The following is a 27,599-nucleotide window of genomic DNA, read 5'->3' as shown; positions in this document are numbered from 1 at the left end:
TCAGTGGTACTGTGGCATTACTACGCAAAGCATTTAACAATTTATTGACGTGAAATATCTTTTAAAATACTTTATATGAGCAAGAAAAACAATGCAGGTTTAATGGTTAATACCAAATTCATTGAAAGGGCTTTTCATAAAACTACACACATATCAGTATATAAATGAAATCTAGCTTTTATTAAGATACTGCTGAATACAACAGATTGGAAAATGTCTGTTAATAATAATATTCAGTGAAAAGCTTATAACAGGTCATGATATGCATTTCAATCTCCACATAAACCGCAAGCTGTTTAACATTATTTCTTAAAATTAACTAGTATATTAATTTGTATGTATTTTTAATTTATTGCTATTAGTATTTGTTACAAGCGCTTATCTTTAAATTACTAGTAATAAGTAATACAATAGCAACTGAACCCGTTCAATTTGTCACTGTATTCATTAGAAACTAATATTCCTTTAATCCTTTGCTACTAATCAGTATGAAACAGATCTTCAAAACTACTGGAATAGTTACAAAGAGATAGGTACTAGTAGTAGGCCATAATTAAAAAATAATAGTTAATATTGTGGAACAAGTATCAGCAACATTTAATTCAATGCCAAAAATGTGCAGTTTGTTATTTATGATCAAAACTGAATAGCCATCTGTCATTATTGGGAAAGTGACTAGTAGCAAAAGCAATAAATATCTCATGAACATTTTATAGAGAAATTAACAGACATACTAGTCACTACTGGATTACTTGTAACATTAAAACGTATAGAAGTTAGGAATAAATGTTAAAACGGCTTGCCATACACAAACTGCCCATTTTCCGAATTCTTCCGACTTTCACATTTCCAGTTTAACCCCTAATGCGGATGCTGAATTGATTTCTTGGTGGGGATCCCACACCATTGAAGGCCCATCCGGTTTCCATATTGTCTGACCAAATGCGTTACAAAATAGCCTTTAGCTGCCTCCGTCGTGCGTTACCGTTGGAATTAAACTGCTTAATTCCACGTCTTCTTGAAGATTTCGTAGCATAACAAAGACCCCGAAACGGTCGGATCGTCATCAGTCCCTCTGGACAGTAGAGCATGTCGACCTCCTTCTTCACGGCATGAGCTGTGGCTCGCAGAGAGAGGAGGAGCCGCGACCGGTGCATCGCATATCGACTCCACCAGATCATCTGAGGTTGCCCTACTACACCGAGAAACAAAAAGGATGGTGCCTTCCACAGCCTGCTTCGTACTGACAAAACAGTACAGAGGAGTATTATTTATTTGATCGCCGTGGACAGAGCATTAAATGCAAGCATTGGGATCTAGCTGTATGCTATCTAGCACCAGGCAAATTGTGTTTTCGAGAGCAGTTTGTTGCCCCGTGTGGATTTGACGTCTGCTGGATGTTTAGGAAAAAGCAAGTAAAAGAGGTTGCCATCATTGTCCTACAAGATGGATTGCTTAACCGAACTGGAGAAGTATAAGAAGTGAGTACTTTACAGTTGCTATGCGTTTGTTTTGGCACACAGAACATGCCTAATGAGAACCTACATGCACTACAGATTTTAACCAGTTAGCCATTGAGCTACCTAGTTAGTCCTTTTGCTGCTAACTTGCTAACCCACCGTTTACAGTGACCCGTTTTCATGGTTTCAGACCATAAATCACAAGTCAAATCGTGAAATTATATTTTTGAGAAAAAGATATTGTAGATAACCAGTTAAGCTCAACAAATAGGTTAGGATATGATAAAACAAACACTCATAGACGTCTCAAGAGGTGACCAGAGCGACAGTTCACTTTGCAGTTAGCCAACGAGCTACAAGCAGGGAGCCATCAATAAATGGAAATATGGTTCATTTAAAGAAAATGTGCTATACTTTGTTGTTAGAAAATCACAGTGTATCTAAAATATTATTAGACAACACTGTAATGTCAATTTATAACGTGTTATATGTTCTGGAAACACAAGTGAAAACCGATGCAGCGAGGCCTCCATGCAGGCCTTAAATCCACGAGGTAAATTTTTTTAGCTGCCCGCGGTTCAGGGTCAGATCTACGCGTTTCCATCATGAACCAAGCAGTCAGTGTTGGAGCTACTGGTGACGAACCGAAGGCCATACCGTTAGAGAACCTGATATTTTGACATTGTGTTGTTATTGTCATCCACGTCAATTACAACCGAGACAACTGTAGACAAAATATTGCTATGTTGTGCAAACAAATGTCACCCACATGCGCGTGATAGCTCATCTGCAGTGCTCAAGCATTTTATTCGTTCACTTTGCCAAACCATATCGATCTTAAACATTGTTTTATTATAAGATCAAGCTTTTACAATTGAACATAATAGACTAGATAATCCAATTTTACCCATTTATGTCAGAACACCAAGCGTGCTTATTGATATTGTGTGTCCAGGGCACGCAGTTTACCTTTCGCATTTGAGACAAAAGGCAGTTTGTCCTGCTGAGGCAGATAAGTGCTCTTCCCTCCACTTTACTTCTGTATGTTGCTGTAAGCCTAATGTTACAGATAACCATTCCATTGTAAATGTAAGGCTTATGGTTATTAGTAGTAGTATTAACAAAATATTTTAAATAATAATAAAAACATTGAAATTAGTGAATATTGCCTCTAACTGTATAAGCCCAGTAAAATGCTAAATGATTGTAAACTGAATATGAGCTGAATATCATTTTGTAAATGCATAAAATATACAATTTACCAGGCTGAAACATGGGGCAAATACTAGCCCAAATGTTGTATTTCTATTAGTCATTAATATTCAACCAACAGATGAACCTACATTTCACTGCTGGTTATACTCTGTATAATTGTGTATGTGACAAATAAAATAAATGTACAGCGGAATACTGTAAAGTTTGCTTTGCTGTCACCAGGAAAATGAAGAGTTTCCCTTTTAAAATGTTTATAAGCTTATTTCCATTATAGCCTCCATCATGGAAAATTATATAATTAGTTGCATGAAAATAATATCCATTTAGAAAATTTCCCAAAAGCATTGTTAGCTAACTATGGTCATTCGTTCCATTGAACTCTATTGGTAATGATGGAACTTGCAACCATAGTTGTTTTTGGGAAATGCACCCCAGATCAAAACAAACTTGTGACTTGTTTTTGTGACCCACAAGTTGAGAACCACTGGCCTAGACAGCAAAAACACAGGGACCTTCTTATAAGAATGAATGTAACCCTGTTCCAGTGGTGTATCTGTGAGGTTACAACAAAAATTGTTACCTTTTAGCTATGAGAAACCTGAAGTCTTCATCTATAGACAAATAATTACAAATAAAGTGGACAAATATATTTGTGTCATGGAATCTACATTGCCTGAATGCAGTTTTGCTGTCTCGTCTCCATAGGTGTGACACCGTATCAGAGAGCATACTACTCTGAGTTGGTTTGGCCCAGTGTTGCAGCTTCCTTCAAGCTGCTCAGCATCAGCTCTGCCTCAAAATGGATGCTCTGTTGAATCAAGAGCTCAGGTACTCTCCCAAGTGTGGCTATTGAGTGGAATATGGTGCAATAGCATTTGCTTAAACTGCCAGCAGAATGTTAATTTAAACAACTTTCACTTTTAGCTGTTGTTATAACACAGTCTTTGCAGTAGTTCTTCTTCATAACTTGAATTGCAGAATTCCATATCCAATTTTTCTTTGAAGCTCTTTGTCAACGGACAGTATGCAAGAATGTTAAGCCATGCTTCTCTGGAATACTAATCCTGGTTCTCCAGTCCTGGGCTAAATTTGGTTTTGCACTATTGAGGGATTTTAGATAACCAAGTGCTTACATATAGTATATGAAATGTAGGCTTAAAAGATTTAAAACCTTTTTGCATTTGACCTTGCACTCTGCAGCTTAAAGTTATTTTAAAACAAAACTGAGATACCACAGCATTTTATCACAATACATTTTGGTATTTGAGGAAACTTTGTATTCAGACCTGAATATTGTGGGCTAAGTTTTCAACCAATAGACAGTTCTTTTGTTATTCATGTTTATGTGCTGGACTTGCTTGAACTTGGACAAATGCGTTTTTAACAAACTTACGTTTTATGCAGTGTTCAGTATTTGAGCCTTTGCATGAAATGTTATTTCACATTCTTGTTATTTGAGTTTATTTTATGCTACCAGTGAGGGTCATTAGGGAATTGGGATATCATTTTAGCGATATCATTGTTGCATTAGAATGGCTAAAGTGGGTCACACATCAAAATTCTATTATATACTTGAATCTTGATGGTGCTATGATTAAAAAATATTAAATAGGGTCATGGTAGATTAAAATATTGCCTATCTGACAGATATGAATGGCATGAGAATCCCCTCCCATTACTACTACTATCATTGTAGGGTGACTCCATTATGAAGGTCAGATAGAGAAAAGGAGTCTCAGAGGATCATGTAACCTAGTTGTTGCTCGGTAGCTTCATTTAGGTTTTATGAGAACTAGAAAACAATCTGCTTATTTGTTGTCGAAAATGTCAGTTTATTATATGAAGTGACTTCAAAAATAGGAAGTGATTATAAACTAGGGCTACATTGGTTTTCATATACTTTTTTTTAACTATTAGGCCTTGGCTTTTGGATAAAAGAGTAGTGTTATTTTCACAGCAGGTCTTTTCATTTTCCTTGTAATGAGATTTTAAAATGACTGGACTAATGTTCTCCTTTTTTTCTTTTCTGCTATTCTTTTATGACAACAGGGAAGATGTGAAAGATTGTTCGGTAGGTGTATAATTCAGATATTTAGCCATTTTTGTTTGTTAAATGTACATAAACAACATGAAACATGTTATGAACATGTACATAAAATACAAATTTTATTTTAATTTTTTATATCACTAGATCAAGGTTGAAAACCTCCCGAAGCAAGTCATATTCAAAGGCCTTGCACCTAGGGTCGTATTGACAAACCATCTCCTGCCTAAAGGAACCAAGGCGAAGGTAAACCTTGAGGAACAGGGTCGACAAAAGGTCTCCTTCAGCTTCGCACAGACAAAGAAACCACGTCAAAATGTATTTCTAGCCCCACCAAGTCCAGAGAAATCTGGAAGTGAACATTCTTCTGCACTGCAAGCTGGATCTGTACCTACTCCAGATCTAGCAGGACAGAGTGATGAAACCAAGAATGTGGATACAGATACTCCAGCAGTTGGAGAGACCCAGACAGCACCTGCCCCAGTATCCCTCCCTCTCAAATCAAAACCTGTTCTTGAAAAGATGCATTTTAAGAAACAGATTCTCAGCGTTACTGTTGTTGAGGATGACTCCATTGTCAGCACCGCCTTAGCAGAGATTTCAGAGCCAGTAGTCTCATCTGAATCAGACAAAATTAGATCTTCAGCCAAGGTTGAAACTGAAACCTCATTGCAACAGTCTCACAAGAACTCTGTCATTGATAGTTCCTCTGAAAAAGTTCTCAAAGAGGAAAACCCTCAGGAGAAATTAGACTCATGCCTTAAAGGTCCTGTTTCTTCCCATATTGGGAAGGGAGATAAGGATGCTTCCATTATTTCTGAGCATGAGGAAAACAGAAAATCACAACCTCGATCAGATAGCACACTTCCAGGTTCAGAATCTGATGGGGATTCAATCCGAACATCATCTAGCCAGAAGTCTAGTGACCGCAGAAATAAGATAAAATCTGAATGTCCGAGTAACAAAGCAAAAAGATCATCTAATTCCAAAACTGAGGAGTCAGAAAAATCCAGGCATGATAGGAAAGAAGATGAAAAGGGGTCAAGTCGTTCAAAATCTGAGCGCGACTCCAGGCACACGTCGTCAAGATCTTCACGTTCTGACAGAGACAGAAGAAGGACCAAAAGTCGATCACGGTCTAGATCTCGAGGCTGTCGAACTAGTTCCTATTCCAGGTCTGAAAGATCCAGGAGTGAGAAACAGTCAAGGTCAGATAGGTCACATTACCATGATTCCGAGAGGAGGTTTCATAGAAGTTCTCCCCATCGTGAAAGGAGAAGCTCACGTTCACGAACCGATGGCAGGTCTCGTGATAGCTCTGACTCAGAGGATGACCACCGGCGAACAAGGACTCGAGGTAGTGACTCAAGTCGATCCTCCACTTACTCTAGCTCGCAAAAAGACTCAAAATCGTCCACTCACTCCAGATCCCACAGGGACTCAAAACCCACAGATTGTTCTCGATCATCCGAGACAGACAAAAGAACCCAGCATTCAAAGTCAGAGCGATCTCATTTAAAAGCTGGTGACTCTGAATCCAATAGAAAGAGCTCTCCTGACGCAGAAGCAGTTCACAGGAAATCCAGTGCCCACTCAAAATCTGAGATTAATTCTAAAACCTCAAATTCTAACCCAGCTACCTCATCCCGAACATCTGAGAAAAAGGTCCATAAAAACTGCTCTGACTCTGATGAGGAACACAGAAAGAAACGTCAGTCACAAGGATCAGACAGGTCATGTGTGTCTGGGACTTCATCTTCCAAAAAAACAGATTCAGCGGATCACAAGACTTTAAATAATGTTACTGGAACAGAGAGACAATCAAAAGACAGATCAAGTAATAACACAAAGCAGTCACAGTTAGCCCCCAGCCCAGTTACTCCTCAGAAGGAATGCAGCAAAATTGATGACAACTCTACTCCGCCTAAATCTAAATGCATTTCTCAACAGATGCATGAAGCTACACACAAAGTTAATTTGTTGAAAACAAATCAACAAACTGAGGAACAACCTCCAAACCAAGATCTTACTAGTTTGGGAAAGTGCACAGATGTTCGTGAGAGTCACAAGACAACTGAAAGATTGAAGGAACCCTCTTACACGATAAGTAGAAGTCTTGAAGTTAGAAGTTCCACTGATGAATCTGGAATGAAAAATGAGATTCCAATCCAAAGTAAAGCTCTGGCAGAAGGACCGACTGACTCATTTTGTGTAGGCCACACTCCCGATCAGGATTCAGAAGGATCACTGGCAGACGCTCTTTCTGTGAAAGAATTACCACCTGGAGGATGCTTGAATTTAAACACTAAATTAGATGGGCCGTCGCACATCACACAGAGTGCTCAACTCTGTGAAAAAGATTCTGAGCAGCATTATGTGAATCCTGAACAACCTAGTAGTGGGATTTTAAAAAAAGATGGAAGTGCTAAAAAATCCAGATGGGACATTGTTGGTCAGGCCACTTCAGAAAATCAAAGCCCTACGAAAATAGTGAATCCAGATGTGAAAAAGGTAATTTTGGTAAAAAGAATAGAGTTGAACAATGATACTACCCCTGACGAATATTGTACACAGAAACAGGACTCTGAAGTACCATCTAAAAAATCTGTAGAAGAACAAATACGAGACACAACCTCAGCTGAATCTCATCAGAAAGTAAGTTTTTGTGTGTCTGACCTTGAAACCCAACATACTCATGGTGAACTTGTAAAACAGATTGTTGAAGATACTCAGTCAACAAGTGCGCCTGTTGTTGGTCATCTTCCCCTTAATTGCAGTTCTGGCAGTAAAGATAAAATCAATGTAGACAAACCTAAGCCTGAAACTCAAGACCCCGATTCCTTAAACCATGATGGCAAATGCCACAGTGAGGACAGTGATAGTGAAGATTCGGACTCAGATTCAGATGATGGGCGTGTTTCCTTAAAGCGGTTGCACTCTGTGGTGGTTGTGCCAAAAAATTCAACCATTGCTCTTGAGACAAATGACTTGACTGAATCGTCTCCCGGGTCCTCAGGGTTTTCTGGACAGCAACAGACTGATACGCATGAAAGAATTAATAGGGAATTTGCTTATGGCTTTAACAATCAGTCAAAGCTCGAGGAATCATCAGCTGCACTTTTTAAGGCCAGTGCACATGCTGCAATGCTAAATCCAGATATTAAACGTGTCTCCTACCAATCGCAGAGCAACATGGTTGACAGCACCAGCCATTTGGAGGCTACCAGTGCTCATGTGGACAAGAACAGGAGTGCCCAAGAAAGACCAAATAGTGTCCAGATGAACCAAGCATCACTTCAGAAATTTGAAAAGACTCTGCGACCTGAATCGGATCACCATCAAAACCATGATAGACCAGATAGCTGGAATGGAAGGAAAGGAGGAAAGCAGCACTATAGGGAATCCACCGACTTCAACAGTGGGAAGGGCTATGGCTTAGCCTGGGACTTTAACCAGTCAGAACAGCCCAGTAGCACATTTCAGCAACCGGACAGTAGTCATGGCACTGAACACCTGCCTCAACCAGGAGTTGCTCTGTTTGATAGCGGTCACAGACAGGGTCCATGGACTCAGCCTGCCATCTCTAACACCAACAGACCAGTAAACGCGCATGTGCCTTTTCAGTATCATGATTCCGTTAACCAGATCCATCCAGACTCTTTGACCAATGATCACGATGACGACAGGGTGGTAGGGATCAAACAAGGATCTATCCTTTCTGCTGATCTTTCAGGATCATCCCCATTTGTTCAAGCCCATGAGATAAGCAGCAATTGCAGCTTCACCACAGAAATTCAGAACATCTTGGAAGCCCCTAGAGAAGACAACCAAAAGCCTCATCGAGGAAGGGGTCCACCTAAGAAGAGACGCCAAGAGTTTGAATCTGAATCAGATAATGAGGCAGAGGCTGGTCTGAGCAGTAAAAGGGAGAGTTTGGATGAGAGCTCAAGGGTTGTGAAAGATGGTAAGGAATCTTTCCACCAAATTCAAGAGGTGGCACGCCCACTGCTCAGTCTGAAAGACTTTGTGGATCCAGCTGTTTGGAGGGAAAAGGCAAAGCAGAAAAAAATGCCACCCTACTTTGACCTCATCGAAGAAAATCTATATCTGACAGAACGGTAAGTATATATTTTTCCCTTTTTATCCCTGGCAATTAAATTTATGTTCCTGGTATTGGCAGCGCCATGCTCCACTGTTTGAATTAAATGTTTGTTTGTTCATTTAATTGGATCTTTCATAAAGCTCATAAAATCTGCTTTCTGTCCTTACAGCAAGAAGAGTAAGTCTCATCGAGACATCAAGCGTATGCAGTGTGAGTGTGCTATCCTCTCAAGGGAAGAGCGCGCCCGAGGAATGATGGCTTGTGGGGAGGATTGCCTCAATCGCTTGCTGATGATTGAATGGTAAATGTCTTGCTACTACATCATAATATTTGCTTTATAGTAGCGAGTATCTGTAGTGGGAGACTGTAATTAATATATCATGTTTATGTAGGGCTGCATGATAAATCGCAATCGCGAATAGGCAAAAGCTGCGATTGTCATGCGCATCTTGTCAGTGTAGCACAATTGTGTGATCAGTAGTAAATCTCCATCTGAAGGCCAGAGCTCGCTCTCGCGTGGAATCTTCAAATACATCCTTCAGAAGAAATCCAGGAAATCCTTATAGCATTGCCGAATAAACAGATTTAAATGCTTTCATTGTTTCAGCGTGAGTAATAAACACAGGACTATGACAATATGATTTATCGGAGTTAGTATTATAATTTTCATTATAATAAAGTATGTAATAATGCAATGCTAATCAACATGGCCTTTAATCACTGTTTAGAATACTGTGAAATATGTTGCGTGCGTTATTTTGTGTAAGAAGCCACATTATTTCACAGAACGATGTTATGGAGTGAGTTTGGAGTAAAAACATGTTATTAAATGTGGTATTTTCACATGCTTTCAGATGGACCAGCATTTACTACACAGAGCCGTAGTTCACTGAGAATGTACACAAACAGCTGTCATTATCGCTAACGATTTCTTCGATTTCATAATGGCGCAATTATGAATTCAGTGAATATCTTTATTTTATTTTTTTGGCGTAGCTTGTCAGTGAACTACGGCTCGGTGTAGTAAATGCTGCTCCATCTGAATGCACGTGATGGAGATTTACTACTGATTACAGAACCGACTTTACTGACAAGATGCGCATGAATACGATTAATTGTGCAGCCCTATGTTTGTTACTTGCTGATTTTATATTACTGGCAGATTGCGGTAATTTGCGGTAAGAACATTGAAAGCAAAAAAAATAATCTTTTTCCTTTTCTTTCAAGCTCTTCTCGGTGTTTAAATGGGGCATACTGCTCCAACAGGCGCTTTCAAATGAAGCAGCATGCAGACTTTGAGGTAATTTTGACTGAGAGCAAAGGCTGGGGCTTACGAGCAGCCAAAGACCTACAGCCGTAAGTACTATTTGCTTCAGCTAACAAGTGCTGATTAGATATATTCTTTATGTCTTTTATGTTAAGTTACCTTTTTCTTTTTTTGCAGGAACACCTTTGTTTTAGAGTACTGTGGAGAAGTTTTGGATCATCGGGAATTTAAGTCACGGGTGAAGGAGTATGCACGAAACAAGAACATTCATTATTATTTCATGGCTTTGAAAAATAATGAGGTGAGTCTGTGGAATTAGTGCAAAAATCTGAATTTGAATCGTTTCTGACTTTCATGAATTAAGTTAGGTTTAAAAAAGACACATGAGCCTATGTCTCTCTTTTGTCTGCAGATTATTGATGCGACTTTGAAAGGAAACTGTTCCCGTTTCATGAATCACAGCTGTGAACCCAATTGTGAAACTCAGAAAGTAAGTGCGTTCGATTTTCATTGTGGTCTCAGATTTTTGTACCCCCACACAAATCCTGCTGCTCCTTATTATCATAAGAGCTAGATCTGGATTGTTATACTGTATATCTGCATAGTTCTTCCAGTTCCAGTATGTTTTTCAGAAAGGATGAGAAGCAGGATATCGATAGAAAATGTAAATGTGATTGTTAGTGTGATACTATCAAGGACAGTGGGTCAAAATGGCAAACTGTCTGACAACCAAACAGTCAATTACTGAGGTCAACTATTTATGCAGTAAAAGGTTATTTAGCCACATCTCTATACATTTGTTGTCTGTGTAGGAATAGGTGCTTCTGGAACTCAGAGCCTTTGATTTCCATGTAAAGTCTTTGTTTTGCATTTCTAATCACACCCTTTACAGTGGACTGTAAATGGCCAGCTCCGAGTTGGCTTCTTCACCACCAAAGCTGTGACGACTGGTTCAGAACTCACTTTTGATTATCAGTTCCAAAGATACGGGTAAAAGATCCAGTCATTTCCTTTCATGTATAGTTTTGTTTTTCTTAAAATGATACTCCACATACATGTTGATGATAATAATATCATATCTTGCTTCTTTTGTCCACCAGTAAAGAGGCCCAGAAGTGTTTTTGTGGAGCTCCTAGCTGTCGAGGTTTAATTGGTGGAGAGACTCGAGTTAGTGTCCGAGCGGCAGGTGGAAAGAAACAGAGAGACCGCTCACGGAAGAAAGACACTGACAGTGCACTTACCACGGTGAGCAAGAGGACTTAATTATTGTGTTGCATCCAGCTATTGGAAATGACAAGAGAAAGGCAGAATAAACCCATGCAGTGACGGGAAGTGTTTGACATGTCAAGGCCATGACTCTGATATCATATTTCAGTGATTAAATTTAGCCAACATTTGCGCTCGAACATTTGTGTGTTAATGCTAGACACAAATAACACATGGCCTGCCAGATTTCCAAACTGTTGTAGCAAAATGTTATCTTAAACCAGCAGTACCAAAGCAATGATCTTGTGGCTGAATTGGGTCAGCTTTGTTCTTGCTTGCATGTTAATTGCTCTGAGACTTTCAGGGCTTGTTTCAGTCTACAAATAACATGGCTGATATATTCTGCATGCATTCAAGCTAATTGCATTTTGAGGTTTTTATGGCTTTTTTGAACTGGCACTCAAAAGCAAACAAAATTTAGAAACATCCTCCTGATAAATAAAATTGAGTGACTTGAAATTGGAAGTGAGCTCTTGCCATGGTCACAGATTGATCAAGATCAAAGAAAGATTTCCCCTGTGTTGCTGCTACGGTCTAACTGGTTGAAATTGTTCTGCAGTTGGATGAAGAGCTGGAGGCTCTGCAGGAGAATGGAGAAGGCTTGTGCGGAGAGAAAGATGTGATCTCACTCTGCAGGCTTATGGTGCGAGTGGAGACAATGGAGCAGCGACTCACCTGCCTTAAACTCATTCAGGTATACATATGTGTTTGATTTAGTGCACAGCATAGTTTTGCGTTAGTCATTTAAAAATGACTGACAACTGGTCTTACTGAGTTTTTTGCATGTCTTTGCAGAACACCCAGAATCCCTTGTGCCTGAAGCAGTTTTTGGATCACCACGGCCTCTCGCTGCTGTGGATATTTATGGTTGAACTTTCTGAGGCTAAGAGCAACTCTGTAAACAACATTAAACTACAGCTGGAGGTAAGAGATCAAAACACTCACATCTTGGGGGGAATTTAAGAGCAGATCCCCAAGCAAATTAGTGGGCTGCTAGCTATTTCTGCCATTTTCCTCAAGCAAAATCCAGAAATTCATAGTAGTCTGATATTTTAGTAAATGTAGCTTAATTATGGTAAGGCTGTATGTAGTTTTTAGCTACAATTTAGGGTGCTGTCTCCTTAAGCTAAACTTTTTTTTGGTTTGGTTTTTTGGCAAAATTCTTAGATAATGAAGGCTCTGGCAGTGCTTCCCATCTCAACGAAGAACATGCTGGAGGAGAGCAGAGTGCTGCAGTTTATCCAGCGCTGGGCTCAAAGCCGGCCACTCAGCCAACCAGCAGAACAGGACGGCTACTCCAGTGAGAGCACCTCACGTGCCCAAACGCCCCTCAACACCCCTGATGGTCCACCAGCCAAGCTAGCTTCTGAGCTGGATGGGGACACTCCCAAGCGAGCAGTCTACCGTAGGTTGAAGATCATCAGTGAAAACAGTCTGGACAGTGCCATGTCCGATGTTAGTAAAGCTTCAGATGGGAAAGAAGAGGAGGATGAGGAAGAGGAAGAAATGGAGGATGAGTCTTCACAGTTGGAAGCCACAATTGAAAGGGAGGTAAAAGTAGAAAACAGTGAAGCACCTTCTGAGAGTCAAGCTGAGCTTGAGCCCGAATTGAAACAGGAGCCCCCAGAAACCGAAGAAGTCACACATTCAACGCCAGAGGCCACTAGCAGTGAGGGAGAGACACTTGAAACACAAGAACCTGAAGAAAAACCCATCGTTAAGCCTGAAGAACAACTGGAGGATGAGAAGATCGTGGAGGAGACCAAGAGCGACGAGCCATCAGAGTCCCAGACGGAGTCAGCAACAGTTGAAGATGGCCCTTCAATCACGGACACCACATCTGCAGCAGACATAAGTAATGATGTAGTTGCTGAAGTGAAAACTCCCATGACTGAGACACAGGTGGAAAACGCATCTTCTGAACAATGCAGCTCCGAAGGGAATGAAAGTTGCAGCACTGCAGAAATCACACCCACGCAACCGTCGGAAACTATAATGGAGAGCGTATCCTCTGATTCTACAGCTGTTGCCGTAGAGACCTCACCCACAGAATCTCCATCTGCCTCTGTGGAAACCACTCAACCTGAATCTGCTGCTGTTTCTACTGAAAACGCATCATCAGAGGCTGCCCTAGCTGCCGGTTCTGCTGATGCATCAGCCCTGGCTATTGTGGCTGTTCCAGCAGAGGGCGCTGCAGTGGGGACGCCCTCCCAAGATGAGGAGGAAGGCGTTTCTGATGTCGAGAGCGAGCGCAGTCAGGAGCCACAAGTTCGGGCTTCTGATATCAGTGACATGGCCACCCGGCTGCTGGACAGTTGGAAAGACTTAAAGGCAAGACTAAGATTTGTTAAAAGTAGGGATGCACCAATACCATTTTTAGAGGCCAAGTACTGATACTTTGTGGTTCTCCCAGATACATGTGTTTTTATTATTGCTCTAATTTTCAAGTACAGTACAGTGGGACCATCATTTGTGACCATGGACCACAAAACCAGTCATAAGTCATATTTTTGAAATTGAGATTTATACATCATCTCTGAAAGCTGAATAAATAAGCTTTCCATTGTTGTATGGTTTGTTAGGATCTGACAATATTTGGCTGAGATACAACTATTTGAAAAGCTGGAATTTGAGGGTGCAAAAAAATCTAAATACTGAGAAAATCACCTTTAAATTTGTCTAAATTAATTTCTTAGCCATGCATATTACTAATCAAATATTAGGTTTTGATATATTTACGATCGATAATTTTGACCCATACAATCTATTGCTACAAATATACCTGTGCTACTTATGACTGGTTTTGTGTTCCAGTCTCACATTTGAGATAGCGTGTTTAATCTAGAGTTTATGCTAAGCCCAAAAAAACTTTGTTTTTGTGTATGTTAGGGTATGCGTACATAACTTCAATCTTTCTGAACATCATAATTTCAGAATAGAAATACCTCATACACTGAAACTCTCTAATGCATATGTCGACCACCTGTTTTTGCACAGTTTATCAAATGGAGTATACTTGAAAGTCTATGTGTTCAATGCTAAGCATACACATAAAAACAGAGTATACTTTAGGCTTAACTAGATCGGTTTATCACTTTTTAAAAATAATTGTGTAGTCAACTGTGTACTTGATCATGTTGGATCACAAATAAACAAGGTGGGTTTTTTTTCCCTCTCAGGAAGTTTACAGGATACCAAAGAAGAGCCAGGTTGAAAAAGAGTCAAGTGGTATGTCAAGAACGCATCATACTTCGACCTAGTTTAATTTGAACCACTTCATACGTTTTTTTGTAATAACCTCTAATCCATCCTTTGTTTTCCTCTAATAGATCGCAGTCGTGATCGAGAAGCCCCGATGACCCCTCGCACACCTTCGAGCAGTCGAGAGAGAGAGCGAGAAAGAGAGAAGGAGCGCGATCGGGATCGAGACCGAGACCGGGACAGAGACTGGGACCGTGAGCGGGACCGGGAGAGGGATGGAGAGAGATCTTCTCTTCGCAGTGCAGATAGAAAAAGACGACGAGGCTCTACCTCCCCTCTACCTCCTTCAGCCTATGAGAGGGGCCGCAGAAATGATGACCGGTAAGATTTAAGATGCAATATTTTTATTTTATTTTTGCCGCCTTTGTGATAGGACAATGTAGAGGAGACTGGAAGTGAAGTGGGAGAGAGAGAGAGGGCGGGATCGGGAAAGGTCCTCGAGCCAGGATTTGAACTCGGGCTGCCCGTAGCACAACAATTTGAATACATACAATTCTGTAATTATTTAATCGCTCATGTTGTTCTAAAATCATACAAGTTTAATCATATGAGCTCAAAACTAGAGAAAGTGTTTGGAAAAGCACAAACCAGTTTTCATTCATAGGTGACCTGTGCTGACGAAAATGAGTCACAATGATCAAATTTTCAAAATTTAGTTATTTTTAGTCAGCAAAGTCAGTTCTGAGAAAAATCAAGTTTTAGTTTCCAAAGCAAAATCACCGAACCACTTTACATTGTTTTCTCCCCTTCCTTTCTTAATATCAATTACTATATTAATAATCACAATATAGCCATGTTTTTAATTTATCTTTGTTATTAAAAATAAGAACAGATGCGAAAAAGCTGTTGAACAAATAGGCCTAGTGCACTACTTTTTTTTTTTTCATTTTACATCTAAACAAAAGCATTCAAATAAGAAAAACAAATAATCAAATGTAAAAATCACTTCAGTGTGTTCATTATAAATTATTAAAACTACGAAAGCAATCAAGACCAGTGATCTTTTCTTGTATTGTTTAACATTGAGACATACGGGCTATATAGTAAATCCTGGGGCCTGTTTCATAAAACAAGTTTACCACATAAGCCATATTAATTTCAGTTAGTCTGACTTATTATCAGTTGATTTGGTTCAAAATAAGTCAGACTAACTGAAATAAGCCTGGCTTGTTTGGTAAACCTGTTTTCCTGTACTGCAGGGATCTAATATAATGTTGCACAGCAGATGTTTTTCCCCAACAGTTCCCTAAATGTTTATTTAAGACATAACTGATTATGTTTGTGTGAATAACCTACTTAAATACTGTAATTCTGTGTATACAAAATGTGTATTTATCGAGACCACTCGTTAGTGGAAGCGCCTTCAGGTGCACGATTCATATTCAGTTAGCGGCAGCGCAAGAAGGGAGCAGAGAAAAAGGTACTCCTCTTAGAAAACATACAAATAAAGATCATTTTAGATGTTTAATCACTATTTGGAGCATTGGGATTGTTAGACGAGGAATTAATGAACTCATTTTTGTGTGAACCTGAAATTCGACCAAAATCAACATTTCACAGTTTTTTTGTCTGTAGCTCAAAATTAGCCTGTGCGCATTCCAACTCATTTTGCCAGCACGGGTCACATAGATTTCCATGTTCAAAGTGCGGTTACTGACACCTAGATCTTCCTGCGTTATTTTCTGTAGTTATGAGCAGTCCAGCAGCAAGAAGAAACTCCACACCAAAGAGTCTCGTAACAAGCTGTCTACTGAGGAACGACGAAAGCTCTTTGAGCTGGAAGTGGCTCAGCGGGAGGCACAGAAACAGCAGCAACAACAACAACAGCAGCAGCAGCAGCAATTACAGACTCTTGCATTTAACCCACTGGCCTACACCTCCAGTCCAAACTACCTGGCCTATCCACCTGGATACCCTATTCAGACCTACGTGGATCCCACCAATCCCAATGCAGGAAAAGTGCTTTTGCCCACACCTGCTGTAGAGCCTCTTTGTGTCACCCCAGCTCCTGGTACATTCGAACAAACACCTACTCAGCCTATCATATCAGATCTCAATCTAGCTTCACCCTCTTCCACCACCACACAGGCTGGACCTGCCTCCAGCTTGGCACATATCCCTGCATCTCTGGAGCTTTCCTCTGGCACACAGACTCAGCAGTTTGTCCAGCCTGCTGTGTCAGCACAGGATCCGAACGTGGCCGTCCTGTCGGTGCCTGCACAAACAGCCAGCCCACAGGTCCAGGGTCAGCAGGGTTACACCACGCTCTGGGACCCCAACACACAGCAAGCGGTCACGGTGCAGACGCAGCCAACCCAGCAGTACTCCACCACAGCACAACCTCAGACTGCCATCTACTATCAGGGCCAGCCCTGCCAGACCATCTATAGCATTCCTGCAGGCTACCCACAAACCAGCACTCCTGTCATACAGGTTGGACACCAATACTTTCCTTTCACTCCTCATTCTCACATAGTGGTCAACTGATGAAAGTTTTTGAGTGCAGATATGTAGAGAGCAGAATGGTATATGTAAATCATAAAACGATAGCAAATGAGACGCTTACAAATAACAAAACATAAGTAACATAAGTTGTTTGTTAATTTCCCTATTTACAGTTAAAAGTAATATTTAGCAAATATTACAGTGGCTATCCATTTTTATACATACATTTTGGTGCATAAATTCATTCGTAACATTTAAAGTGATTTTAGTTTTTTTGGGGGGTGGGGGGGCGGCAAAATAGCATAGAATGTTAATATGTGACCCTGGACCACAAAACCAGTCTTAATCGTAAATTTTTTTAAATTGAGATGTATACATCATCTGAAAGCTGAATAAATAAGCTTTCCATAGATGTATTGTTTGTTAGGATGGAACAATATTTGGCTGAGATACAACTACTTGAAAATCTGGAATCTGAGGGTGCAAAAAAAAATCTAAATATTGAGAAAATCGCCTTTAAAGTTGTCCAAATGAAGTTCTTAGCCATGCATATTACTAATCAAAAGTGAAGCTTTTATATATTTACGGTAAGAAATTTACTAAATATCTTCATGGAACATGATCTTTACTTAATATCCTAATGCTTTTTGGCATAAAAAAAATCAGTCATTTTGACCCAGACAATGTATTTTTGGTTATTTCAATTCAATTTCAAATTTATTTATAAAGCACTTTAAAACAACCTTAGTTTACCAAAGTGCTGTACACAGTTACATTGTGACCCAATTACACAATAGATAAACACATCATCAGAAAAACACAGTCACAAAATATTAAAAGCATGTGAAAAAAGATAGGTCTTTAAGAGATGTTTAAACTCCGTCACTGAAGAAGCTGTTCTGATAGACAAAGACAAGTTGTTCCATAGCTTGGGGCCAGCAACAGCGAAGGCTCTATCACCCCTACATTTCAATCTAGTTCTAGGAATCAAAAGCAGTTGCTTAGTCTGTGACCTAAGGGATCTAGCTGGATTGTTTACAACAATCAACTCCGAGAGATATGAAGGAGCAAGTTTGTTCAGAGCTTTGTACACAAATAGCAGAATTTTAAATTGAATACGATAGCTAACCGGTAACCAGTGCAATGAACACAAGATAGGTGTGATGTGATTACTTCTGCGACAAACGAGCAGCCGCATTTTGAACCAGTTTTAAACGATGAATAGCTGCAACAGGCAGCCCATAATATATTGAGTTACAGTAATCTAGTCGCGAAGATATGAAAGCATGAATTATAATCTCAAAACTCTTCCTACTTAGGAAGGCTTTGACTTTTGCTAATCTTCGCAGATGGTAAAAGCTGGCACTCACAGTAGAATTAATTAGTTTATTCAGCTGTAGGTCGCTGTCCAGTATGAATCCCAGATCCTTGACCTCAGAAGAATAATACGGGGAGAGTGAACCTAGATCAACAGTGCTCAGATCGGTTTTCTCATTAGGCCTAAACAGAATAATTTGAGTTTTATCGTCATTCAAATGCAGAAAATTATTGGTGAGCCATGCTTTCAATTCTTGGAGACAGGCTGTAAGTTGGTGTAAAGCAGACTTGTCATTGCGCTTAAATGGTATGTAAAGCTGAGTATCATCGGCATAGCAATGATATGACTCATCAAATTTCCTAAAGATTGAACCAATGGGTAACATGTACAGCGAGAATAATAACGGCGCCAAAGTTGATCCTTGAGGAACACCACATGAAGAATGTGCTACCGAAGAGGAATATTACCCAATACTGACTAATAATCTTCTATTAGATAAAAAGGACCGAAACCAATCAAGTACAGTACCTCTAATACCAATGCAGTGCTCCAAGCGAGATAGCAGAATACCATGGTCAACAAAATCAAACGCTGAACTGAGATCTAAAAGAACTAAGGCCATAGTATTGCCAGAATCAGTAGATGTTAGAACATCATTAAAAACCTTCAAAAGGGCAGACTCTGCTGTCTAAGCTTTTAAAAACCAGACTGAAAAATATTGGAGATGCAGTTAGTACTCAAATAGCTTTGCAATTACATAAGTACAATTTTTTTTTTTTTTTTTTCTTTAATTTTAGATACAAACGGCAGATTAGAGATCGGTCTAAAGTTTGAATAATCTGCAGTATCAAGTGAGGGCTTCTTACAAATTGGCGTCACAGAAGCTACTTTAAAACATTCAGGTACAGTCCCTGTCTTGAGGCAGTTGTTAATAATAGTCATTAGATTTGAACCAATAGTAGAACAAATTTGTTTCACAAATCGTGATGGAATAATATCAAAGGAAGAAAAAGTGGATTTTAATTTTAAAGTGATTTCTCTGCATGTATGTATCGTAACCAATTCAAATTCACTCCATTGAGTAGCAGATAAAATGGGGTCTAAAACAGGATTTGCCATAATAGCTAACCGAGCCTTAGCATTGTTAACTTTGTCTACAACATGCGTAAGAAAATTTTCACAAAGTAAAGGTGAGATCTTTGGAAAAATCTGCACTGAGGGGTTTAAGATGGAATCAATTGTTGAGAAAAGTGTTTTGGAGCAATGAGAGTTTTTGGCAATCCTTTCTGATAAATATTTTGCCTTTGCAGCCTTCGCACCCTTTTGAAAATTGTACAAAGAGTCTTTCAGCATTTCATAGGACACTTGAAGCCTGTCTTTCTTCCATTTATGTTCGCATTGGCGACATTGCTGTCTGAGCTCCCGAATGTCACTATTTATCCATGGCTGAGTCTTGCGTTTTAAATTAATTCGCTTGCGTGGTGCAATAAGGTCTAAAATATTTGAGCACCTATTATTAAAATTCTTCACCTGTTCATCAACACTCAAATGTGAAATGATAGGATCAAAAATAAAAGGTTGATGAGCCTCCAGATACATATTTGAGAAGTCAGTACCTGATTGAGCAGTCAACATACGAGACCAACATACCTGATTTGATGCAATGCTAGGTAATGAAGGAAGAAGAGTAGTAAACAACACCAGTATATGATCAGAAAAAGAAGTATCACAGAGCTCAACGTCAGCAACAGATAAGCCATAGGTCAATATCAAATCAAGTATGTGACCAAGACAATGAGTGGGGCCTTTTACCAATTGTACAAAATTCAATGAGGACATAAGATTTAAAAAGTCCTTGGCTAAAGCATTAGCAGCACAAAAGACATGAATATTGAAATCACCCAACAGTATAATGTGGTCATATTTAGTAAAAATTTCCCCCAGAAACTCTTACAGGTTATTGCAACAAATATACCCCAGCGACTTGACTAGTTTTGTGGTCCAGGGTCACATATAAGCCATTAAACAGTTAATAGCCATAATATGAAAATAATCAGTTTATCATTGTTAGCCAGTCAGTGTTTCCATTTGTAATTCAAACATTTTCTACCACAGTGCAATCTGGAATTACAGTGCGTTTCCACCAAAGAAAAGGCAGTTGGAAAAACTAGTTCTGCAAAAGTCCATCTGTTTTCTAAATCCATGTTGTTGATCTTACTGTGAAAAATTCATTCAATCATGTTTCTTAAAAAAAAACATGCTGACCTTTTTTCCCCCCAAAAAAACCCGATCTTCTGGTGAATTAACATTTCTCTCCAGTGTCTTTTTGCCTGGGATTCTCCAATCATTTAGTCATTCCTGCCCCTTTCTAACAGTAGACTCTTATTCAGCCTTAATTTCCAAGTGCAATGCCCACATCTCAAAATCCAATCAACAACTGATGGATAAAACTATGTTCCCATCCTACATACTTAAAAAAAAAAAAAAAAAAAAAAAAAAAAAAAAACTACTTTACTCACATATGCATCTAAAAACGGAAGAAAAGATCTGTTGCTACATCTGCTTCATTGTGACCTTAAACATGCTGATTTAGAACCACAAACCAGGCAGGGTAATATCCTAAAAGTTCTCAAAACATTGGCTTCACTGAAAAAAAGTAACACTTTTTAATGACAAACAGAATGGATAACAACATAAAAAGTGGATTACTACTTAATGATATAAGTGACCATTTACTAGTTTTTATGATGTGTGCTGGTGATCATGTGAAGTAAAAAAAAAAAGATGTTAATGGAATTAATTAGAGTTAGAACAGTGGAATCAAATTAATTTAGGAGTGACTTACTAAAACAAAACTGAAAAAAAAAGTATGACGAAACTGATACTGATAAAGCACATGAAACATTCCTGATGTAGTATAATAATGGCTGCTAAGCATTACGCTTGTATTTGTGTGCAGACATACACTGAGCCAGCTGCCAGTTACCTGCATGGGCAGCAGGTGTACACGGGTCATCAGCAGGGTGTGGTTGTGCAGCAGGGAGGCACGGTCACCACCATTGTCACATCTCAGACAGTTCAACAGGTATGTAAGTCAGGCCTTTCACCAGATGAGGGTACTGTTACTCTCTCTCTCACCATCTTTTGTTAAGCATTCCTTCTGCTTAGTAATTGTTCATAAAGAAAAATTCAAATACTAAATCCCAGCATTTAAGTAATTTCATAGTTAAATAGTGTATACATACTTTGGAATCACTATCAGGTGATTTTATTAAATTTTTTTAACAATCAGAATCAGAATTGATCCTTCTTTAAAGAGTGCAGGCATTTAAAGTGGCAGATGACTACTGCACACACAACCACACTTATCGTGCATCGGTGTGATTGGGCCTTTGCTTGTGCACAAACCTAGTAGAAAGACAAAAACTAAATTTAATAAGGTTGTAAACTGTTTCAGGTTTGATGCACTTTCAGTGTAATGCACATAAATCTGATGCAGCAGCTATACGTTATTAATTGGCATAGTTAATATGGTCACATGGCCTATACTGTAGTATCAAGTTCTTGCTAGACTGCTTGCAATTAGTATTTTATAGACAACAGGGTTCCAGTAACCCCTTAACATGCTGACTAACCTCTCCTGAACTGTGATTCACCACAGGAAATGATCGTACCCAACAGCATCATTGATCTGCCGCCCCCTTCCCCTCCCAAACCTAAAACCATTGTCCTGCCTCCCAGTTGGAAAGTGGCGCGAGACCCAGAGGGCAGAATCTATTACTACCACATCATCACCAGGTATGAATGGTCCTTATTAAACAAGCAATCTGTATATCATTAAAACAGAAGGGGGGGCCAGAATGAAACCTTATTTTAATCAATTAAGCTTGATCTAATGAAGACATTGCCGCCAGACCACGTCTGTCTTTGGCCTATTGTAATGGCTTCACTATGAGTACATGATGAAATGCAATTTCTCTTTCAGGCAAACACAGTGGGATCCTCCCAGCTGGGATGGGACTACAGAGGAAGCCAGTGTAGAACACGAGGCTGAGATGGACCTCGGGACGCCCACATATGATGAAAATCCTTCAAAGGTATTAAACAATTCCTTATGGTTAGGGGAATATCATAGGATTTTCATCAACCTTAACTTTGAAGTATTGTAGAAGTACTTCTTAAATAAAACACCACTTCAACCCTGGTCCACCCAGCCCATTTATGAAAATCAAAGAAAAAAACGTGTAATTCAGAAATTGGCACCATCTTAAGCATCTTAAGTATGCCTGCCCACAATTACATTTTGGGACATTTGTTACTAATTTTACAAGCAAAGAAGTTAAAGGGGTAGTTCACCCAAAAATAAAAATTCTGTCATTAATTACTCACCCTCATGTCATTCAAAGACTGTAAGAATAAAGTCGTTATTTTGGTTTTCTTAGCGCAAAAAGTATTCTCGTAGTTTCATAAAATAAAGGTTGAACCACTTATGTCACATGGACTATTTTAACAATGTCTTTACTACCTTTATGGGCCTTGAATGTGGTAGTTGCGTTGCTGTCTGTGCAGGGTCAGAAATCTCTTGGATTTCATCAAAAATATCTTAATTTGTGTTCCGAAGATGAATGAAGGTGTTAAGAGTTTGGAATGACTTGAGGGTAATTAATGACAGAATTTTCATTTTTGGGTGAACTATACCTTTAAGAACAGAGATCATTTGAATATAAATATCTTAAAGGTACAGTAACAAAAAAGGTCTCACAAAAGGATTTCTGAATGTTTTTAAGATATGAAATATCACTCCTTTTCCCCCCTAACGTTCACAATGTTAAATAATACTAATGTGTGGAATGAATGCTCTTCTTAAGTTCAAATATATATTATATTCATATGAAAAAGGCAAATAAAGAAAACAAAAAGTCAGTAGTAAGAAACAAAGGAATAAATTAGATTTTTAAAAAAGCAATGTGGTTTTTTAGGGGGATAGATGGGATAGTTTTTTTTTTTTTGACAATAATGCTGTTATAGACACATTCCTGTTTACTTTCCTATTACAAAACCCAGCTGTATTTACATTAATACCTTACCAAGACGGATATTTTGACCAAGACATGCATTTAATCATTCTTGCATGCAGCAAAATGACCGTGAGGCACAAGTGACCTTTGCAGCATATGAACATACCCACGTGTGAGCGTTTGAAGCAGCCTTTCAGACAGTGTTAGTACCATATTGAGTACCAAATAATGTGGAAAACCTGGTATTTTTATGTTTTTGATTTGATTTAATATTGAATAAGTATCAAAGCACTGGTAATTTTAACAATCCCTATTCTAGAGTTCACTTTGGTACACACATGTAGGGCCTGAGACTGTCCCTCAATTGAAGATGTTGTTCCAGCCATCTAGGATGGAATGGTTCACAGCTGGTGCTCATCCACATAGAGAAAAGCTATTTGGAGTTCGGAGGAAAACACTTTTTAAATTTGCCTTGGTGTTTAAAAGGCATCGGCTTTTAAGACGCATCATATGATGCAAATACATAAGAGGTCTGACTGGGCCAGTCCAAACTGAAACATGAAGTCAAGAGCAAGTCACAAACATTGTTTTAAAGTCATGTCATTTCACAGGTCATAACCATCTTGATCTGTCGTTCACTGCTGTCCTCCCTCCCCCATCACCCACTCCACCTTTCTTTCTCTGCCTCATTCTCTCTCTCAGGGTTTAGCTGGTGTTTTCTCTGGCTCTCTTTGATGCTAATCAAGCCCAGCTGTTGAAACCGTATTAATTTATATGTGGTTTCTCGTTTGGAAGTCGAACGGTGCAGAATCTCTTTTGTCTTTTCAACAATCGCCCTTTCGTTTTAGACTTCAAAATATCTTAACTATTAAACTTTTAACAGATTTTTAAGGGTTTTATTGTCTGTTGTCAGTATGTTACATTTCCTCTGATGTGCACTGGTTTGGCCTTTGGGTTTCTTTCTGGGACCTTTTGACGATGAGTATTGACAGTCTTGGCATTGATTCAACAAAGTCTCATTCATGTCATATCGGCTATATAAGGGGACTCTGGGAGCTGCAGTGTTTAATGTTATTCGTTGTAGAGTTTAGACTCCCAAGTATGTTTTGAAAAATAATATTTAAGCAATGTCTAGATTAGATACTCTTACATGTGTAATACGTCAAATAAACTGTCAGTATTCTCAGTATATAATTTCATGAGTTTTGTTTTTGTTTGACCTCTTTGCACAGTTCTCTACAAAGACCGCCGAGGCAGACACGTCCAGTGAGTTGGCCAAAAAAAGCAAAGAAGCCTTCCGCAAGGAGGTGAGCTTTAGATTCTCTTGGGTTTTTTACCAAATAATTATAGCGGTAGCTCAAGTGTGTCCGATTTGTCTAACTTTTCAATTTCTCCTGCTTATCTTTTCAGATGTCACAGTTTATTGTGCAATGCCTTAATCCGTACCGCAAGCCAGACTGCAATCTGGGCCGTATCAGTAACACAGAAGACTTTAAACATCTTGCTAGAAAGGTAACGTGTTGTATGCTTTTTAAAAATGGACAAAGAGTATTTCTATGTTATTGTTTTATATAATCTTGTTGAATGCTCAGCTATATAGATAAGGCCATTAAAGCGCCTGCAATCATATGCAACCATGACTGCTTTGGATCACGCAGTTTGTTTGTTTTTTTCCCCCTTGTCTTTTAAAACTATATAACGGGAGCAGAGGCAGATCTTTTCTTCTGTATTGTGATGTACATTCAAGTGAAATGGTCTTGGTTCAATCCATTGATCTTGGTTTAATCCACTTTGCATTATATGTATGTGTTAATTTTGTCAGCCATTTTTAATATTGTTTTAGTCTTAGGCTTGGTTTCACAGACAGGGCTTAGACTAAGCATAAGACTATATACATAATAAATATACACAGTACACACATGTAAACAAAAACTTTTATTTTGGATTCGATTTATCACGATTAATCTTTTGACAGCACTAATGTTTACATTTCAAAAATATTAAACGGTTAAATTCCTAATAGTATTTCCAATAATTACGAATTGCAATAACGTTTCTCTGTTAAAAGAACAGCGGTTATTTAAGTGCATTTATTCAGCAACCACAATCGCAAACGAACAAGTCGAGATCTCATGACAGAACTGGCTGAATGACACTTTCATTTAAGCCGAACATCTCACATGAAGATCGCTAAACGTCATCTTACTTGTTTGTCGGTGTTTTCAGATTATTGTAGGTTTTTCAGCAATGAAAAGTGAGCGTGTGCACATGGTTGCCAGATTGCAAAAATTAATCAAAACAGCAAGCAGATGTATCCTTTTAACAGAGAAGCTCTGATTTGGGGATTTGAACTCTTGATATCTGGCAACCACACACAAGCTGGCAAAGTAGAGCACAGCGTGTACAGCAGGCCGCAATATTTTTTTTTTTTTTTTTTTGACAAATTAAACAAGATTTTGGTATTGTTTTTTTTTTTTATACATTTTTGTATCTTTTATCGTCAACGATGCTGCATGTTGATACAGTCACAGTTATCGTTTTTTGTCATATTTTTCATTAAATAACACTAATCTCTATCCCTTTAAACTGGAGAAATCTTTGTTTTTGAAATACAGTGTGGTTACTGAAGTCTTTCGTTATGATGTCATTGCTGCATCTCTAAACCTTTGGTTTGTGTGTCTGACTATCGCTCCACAGCTGACTCATGGGGTGATGAACAAGGAACTGAAGTCTTGCAAGAACCCCGAAGACCTTGAATGCAATGAGAACGTCAAACACAAGACCAAGGAGTACATCAAGAAGTACATGCAGAAGTTTGGTGCTGTGTACCGGCCCAAGGAAGACACAGAGCTGGACTAACTAGCCTGAAGCAAACCCAGGAACCTCCTTGCAGCTTTTTCCAACCGAACACCTCTGGTCTGAACAGTTTTGGTGCGTCAGAACAGGGCAGCTCAAGCTCGAGTCCTGTTGTTTTGTTCCACTGACCTTCTAACCATGTCCTAAATGCTGCTCTGGGAGGGGCCGTTGCCTGAGCGGTCCCACACAGGGGACGGTTTTGTGACGAGATAAACTGCGGTAAAGAAGCGTGGAGGACGCAAACCAAGGGTGCTACACAGACTCTTTCCAAGATCATCACTCCTCATCACTTGGGAGAAGAGGATCATCTTAAACTCTGTTCTAGATTGGGGATGGGGGGGGAGAGAGAGAATAAGTGGACCATTAAAATCCTTTTCCCTTGCCACCCCACTCCATTACTGTAGTTGTTACCAAGGGCTTTTGTTAGCTTGCCTGCTCTGCTAAAGGTCCAATCCCTCACTGATAGTAGTCGAGAAAGACAGACGCAAAGGATTATATCTCAGATAAAATACCCACAGAACGTGGGTTGCCCAGCTCAGCATTGTTTTTATGGATTTTAGACTTTCAAATAGAAGTGTGCAGGTGTGTGATCTAACCCCATTTGCCCTGGTCTTGTTTCTCCTCTCGACTGGGTGGAAGGTTATGTAGCAATGATATTTTATCAAGGTCTTTCACACTGTTTTTACATTGACATTTTTTATTCATGTGGCAAAGGCAAATGTGAAGCCCTCCTGGCAGTTTATAGCGTCTTTGTTTTGTGGCCGTCACGTAAGGATTGATCAGGTTTACCATCCCATAAGCTCTGGCCATTAATTAACTCGCCCCACCTTATTAACCTGCATTAAATCTGTATCCAAACATGTATTATATTGCTTTATATGTGAATATATTGAGAGTTAGTTTTTGAGACCATTAGAAGAGACTTTGTAAAATGACTGTGGGGGTCCACGATGTCTTGTGTAAATATGTCTAATTATGGCAGACTGGTTAACCGTGATTAGAAGGATACGACTAAATCCGAGTCCTCCGTCCCGTCTGCGTGATTTTGGTGTCCCTACATCAAGCAGAATTCCGTACTCTCCCACGGCTCCGTATGTTGGGTTGGGTTTTAAAGGTGGGGGTGTTGTTTCTTTTTCTTTTGCTTTCTCTGTGGAAAGACTTTGGATCTTTTTTATGTAAAAATAGGAGTCTCGCCCCACTCCACTGTAAGTACTGTGCAAGCACATTGTCATACTGAGTGTAAAAACATTTTAAGATAAAATAAACTGTTTTCTTAAAATAAGTCTTGGTTGTCTTGTTGCCTAATGCCTGTGTGTGGCATAATATACAGTGTTTAATCCTGGATGA

General features: G+C 39.2%; 1 protein-coding gene across 1 annotated transcript; it reads left to right on the top strand.

Moving 5' to 3' along the window:
- The first annotated feature begins 1,128 nt into the window (after positions 1-1,128).
- On the top strand, positions 1,129-27,527 carry LOC306887684 (histone-lysine N-methyltransferase SETD2-like). The gene is made up of 22 exons (XM_079445628.1): positions 1,129-1,481; positions 3,381-3,503; positions 4,725-4,746; positions 4,867-8,837; positions 8,991-9,122; positions 10,049-10,177; positions 10,266-10,389; positions 10,501-10,578; positions 10,981-11,078; positions 11,189-11,333; positions 11,914-12,048; positions 12,150-12,278; positions 12,522-13,685; positions 14,534-14,582; positions 14,684-14,936; positions 16,304-17,048; positions 21,338-21,463; positions 22,040-22,176; positions 22,364-22,475; positions 24,629-24,703; positions 24,807-24,908; positions 26,094-27,527. The coding sequence occupies exons 2-22, from the start codon at positions 3,475-3,477 to the stop codon at positions 26,253-26,255; spliced, it is 7,917 nt and encodes a 2,638-aa protein (XP_079301754.1). The 5' UTR covers positions 1,129-1,481; positions 3,381-3,474; the 3' UTR covers positions 26,256-27,527.
- The last annotated feature ends 72 nt before the right edge of the window (positions 27,528-27,599 follow it).

Source organism: Barbus barbus (assembly GCF_936440315.1).
Source record: "Barbus barbus genome assembly, chromosome: 21".
Lineage (NCBI taxonomy): Eukaryota > Metazoa > Chordata > Actinopteri > Cypriniformes > Cyprinidae > Barbus > Barbus barbus.
This window is presented reverse-complemented; position numbering and strand designations above follow the sequence as displayed.

Bases quoted from the DNA above. Each gene is read 5' to 3' on its own strand.
- LOC306887684 (XM_079445628.1), top strand. From the start codon at position 3,475: ATGGATGCTCTGTTGAATCAAGAGCTCAG. The intron at 8,838-8,990 runs GTAAGTATATAT...CTGTCCTTACAG, and splicing joins AATCTATATCTGACAGAACG to CAAGAAGAGTAAGTCTCATC. The intron at 17,049-21,337 runs GTTGGACACCAA...ATTTGTGTGCAG, and splicing joins CCAGCACTCCTGTCATACAG to ACATACACTGAGCCAGCTGC.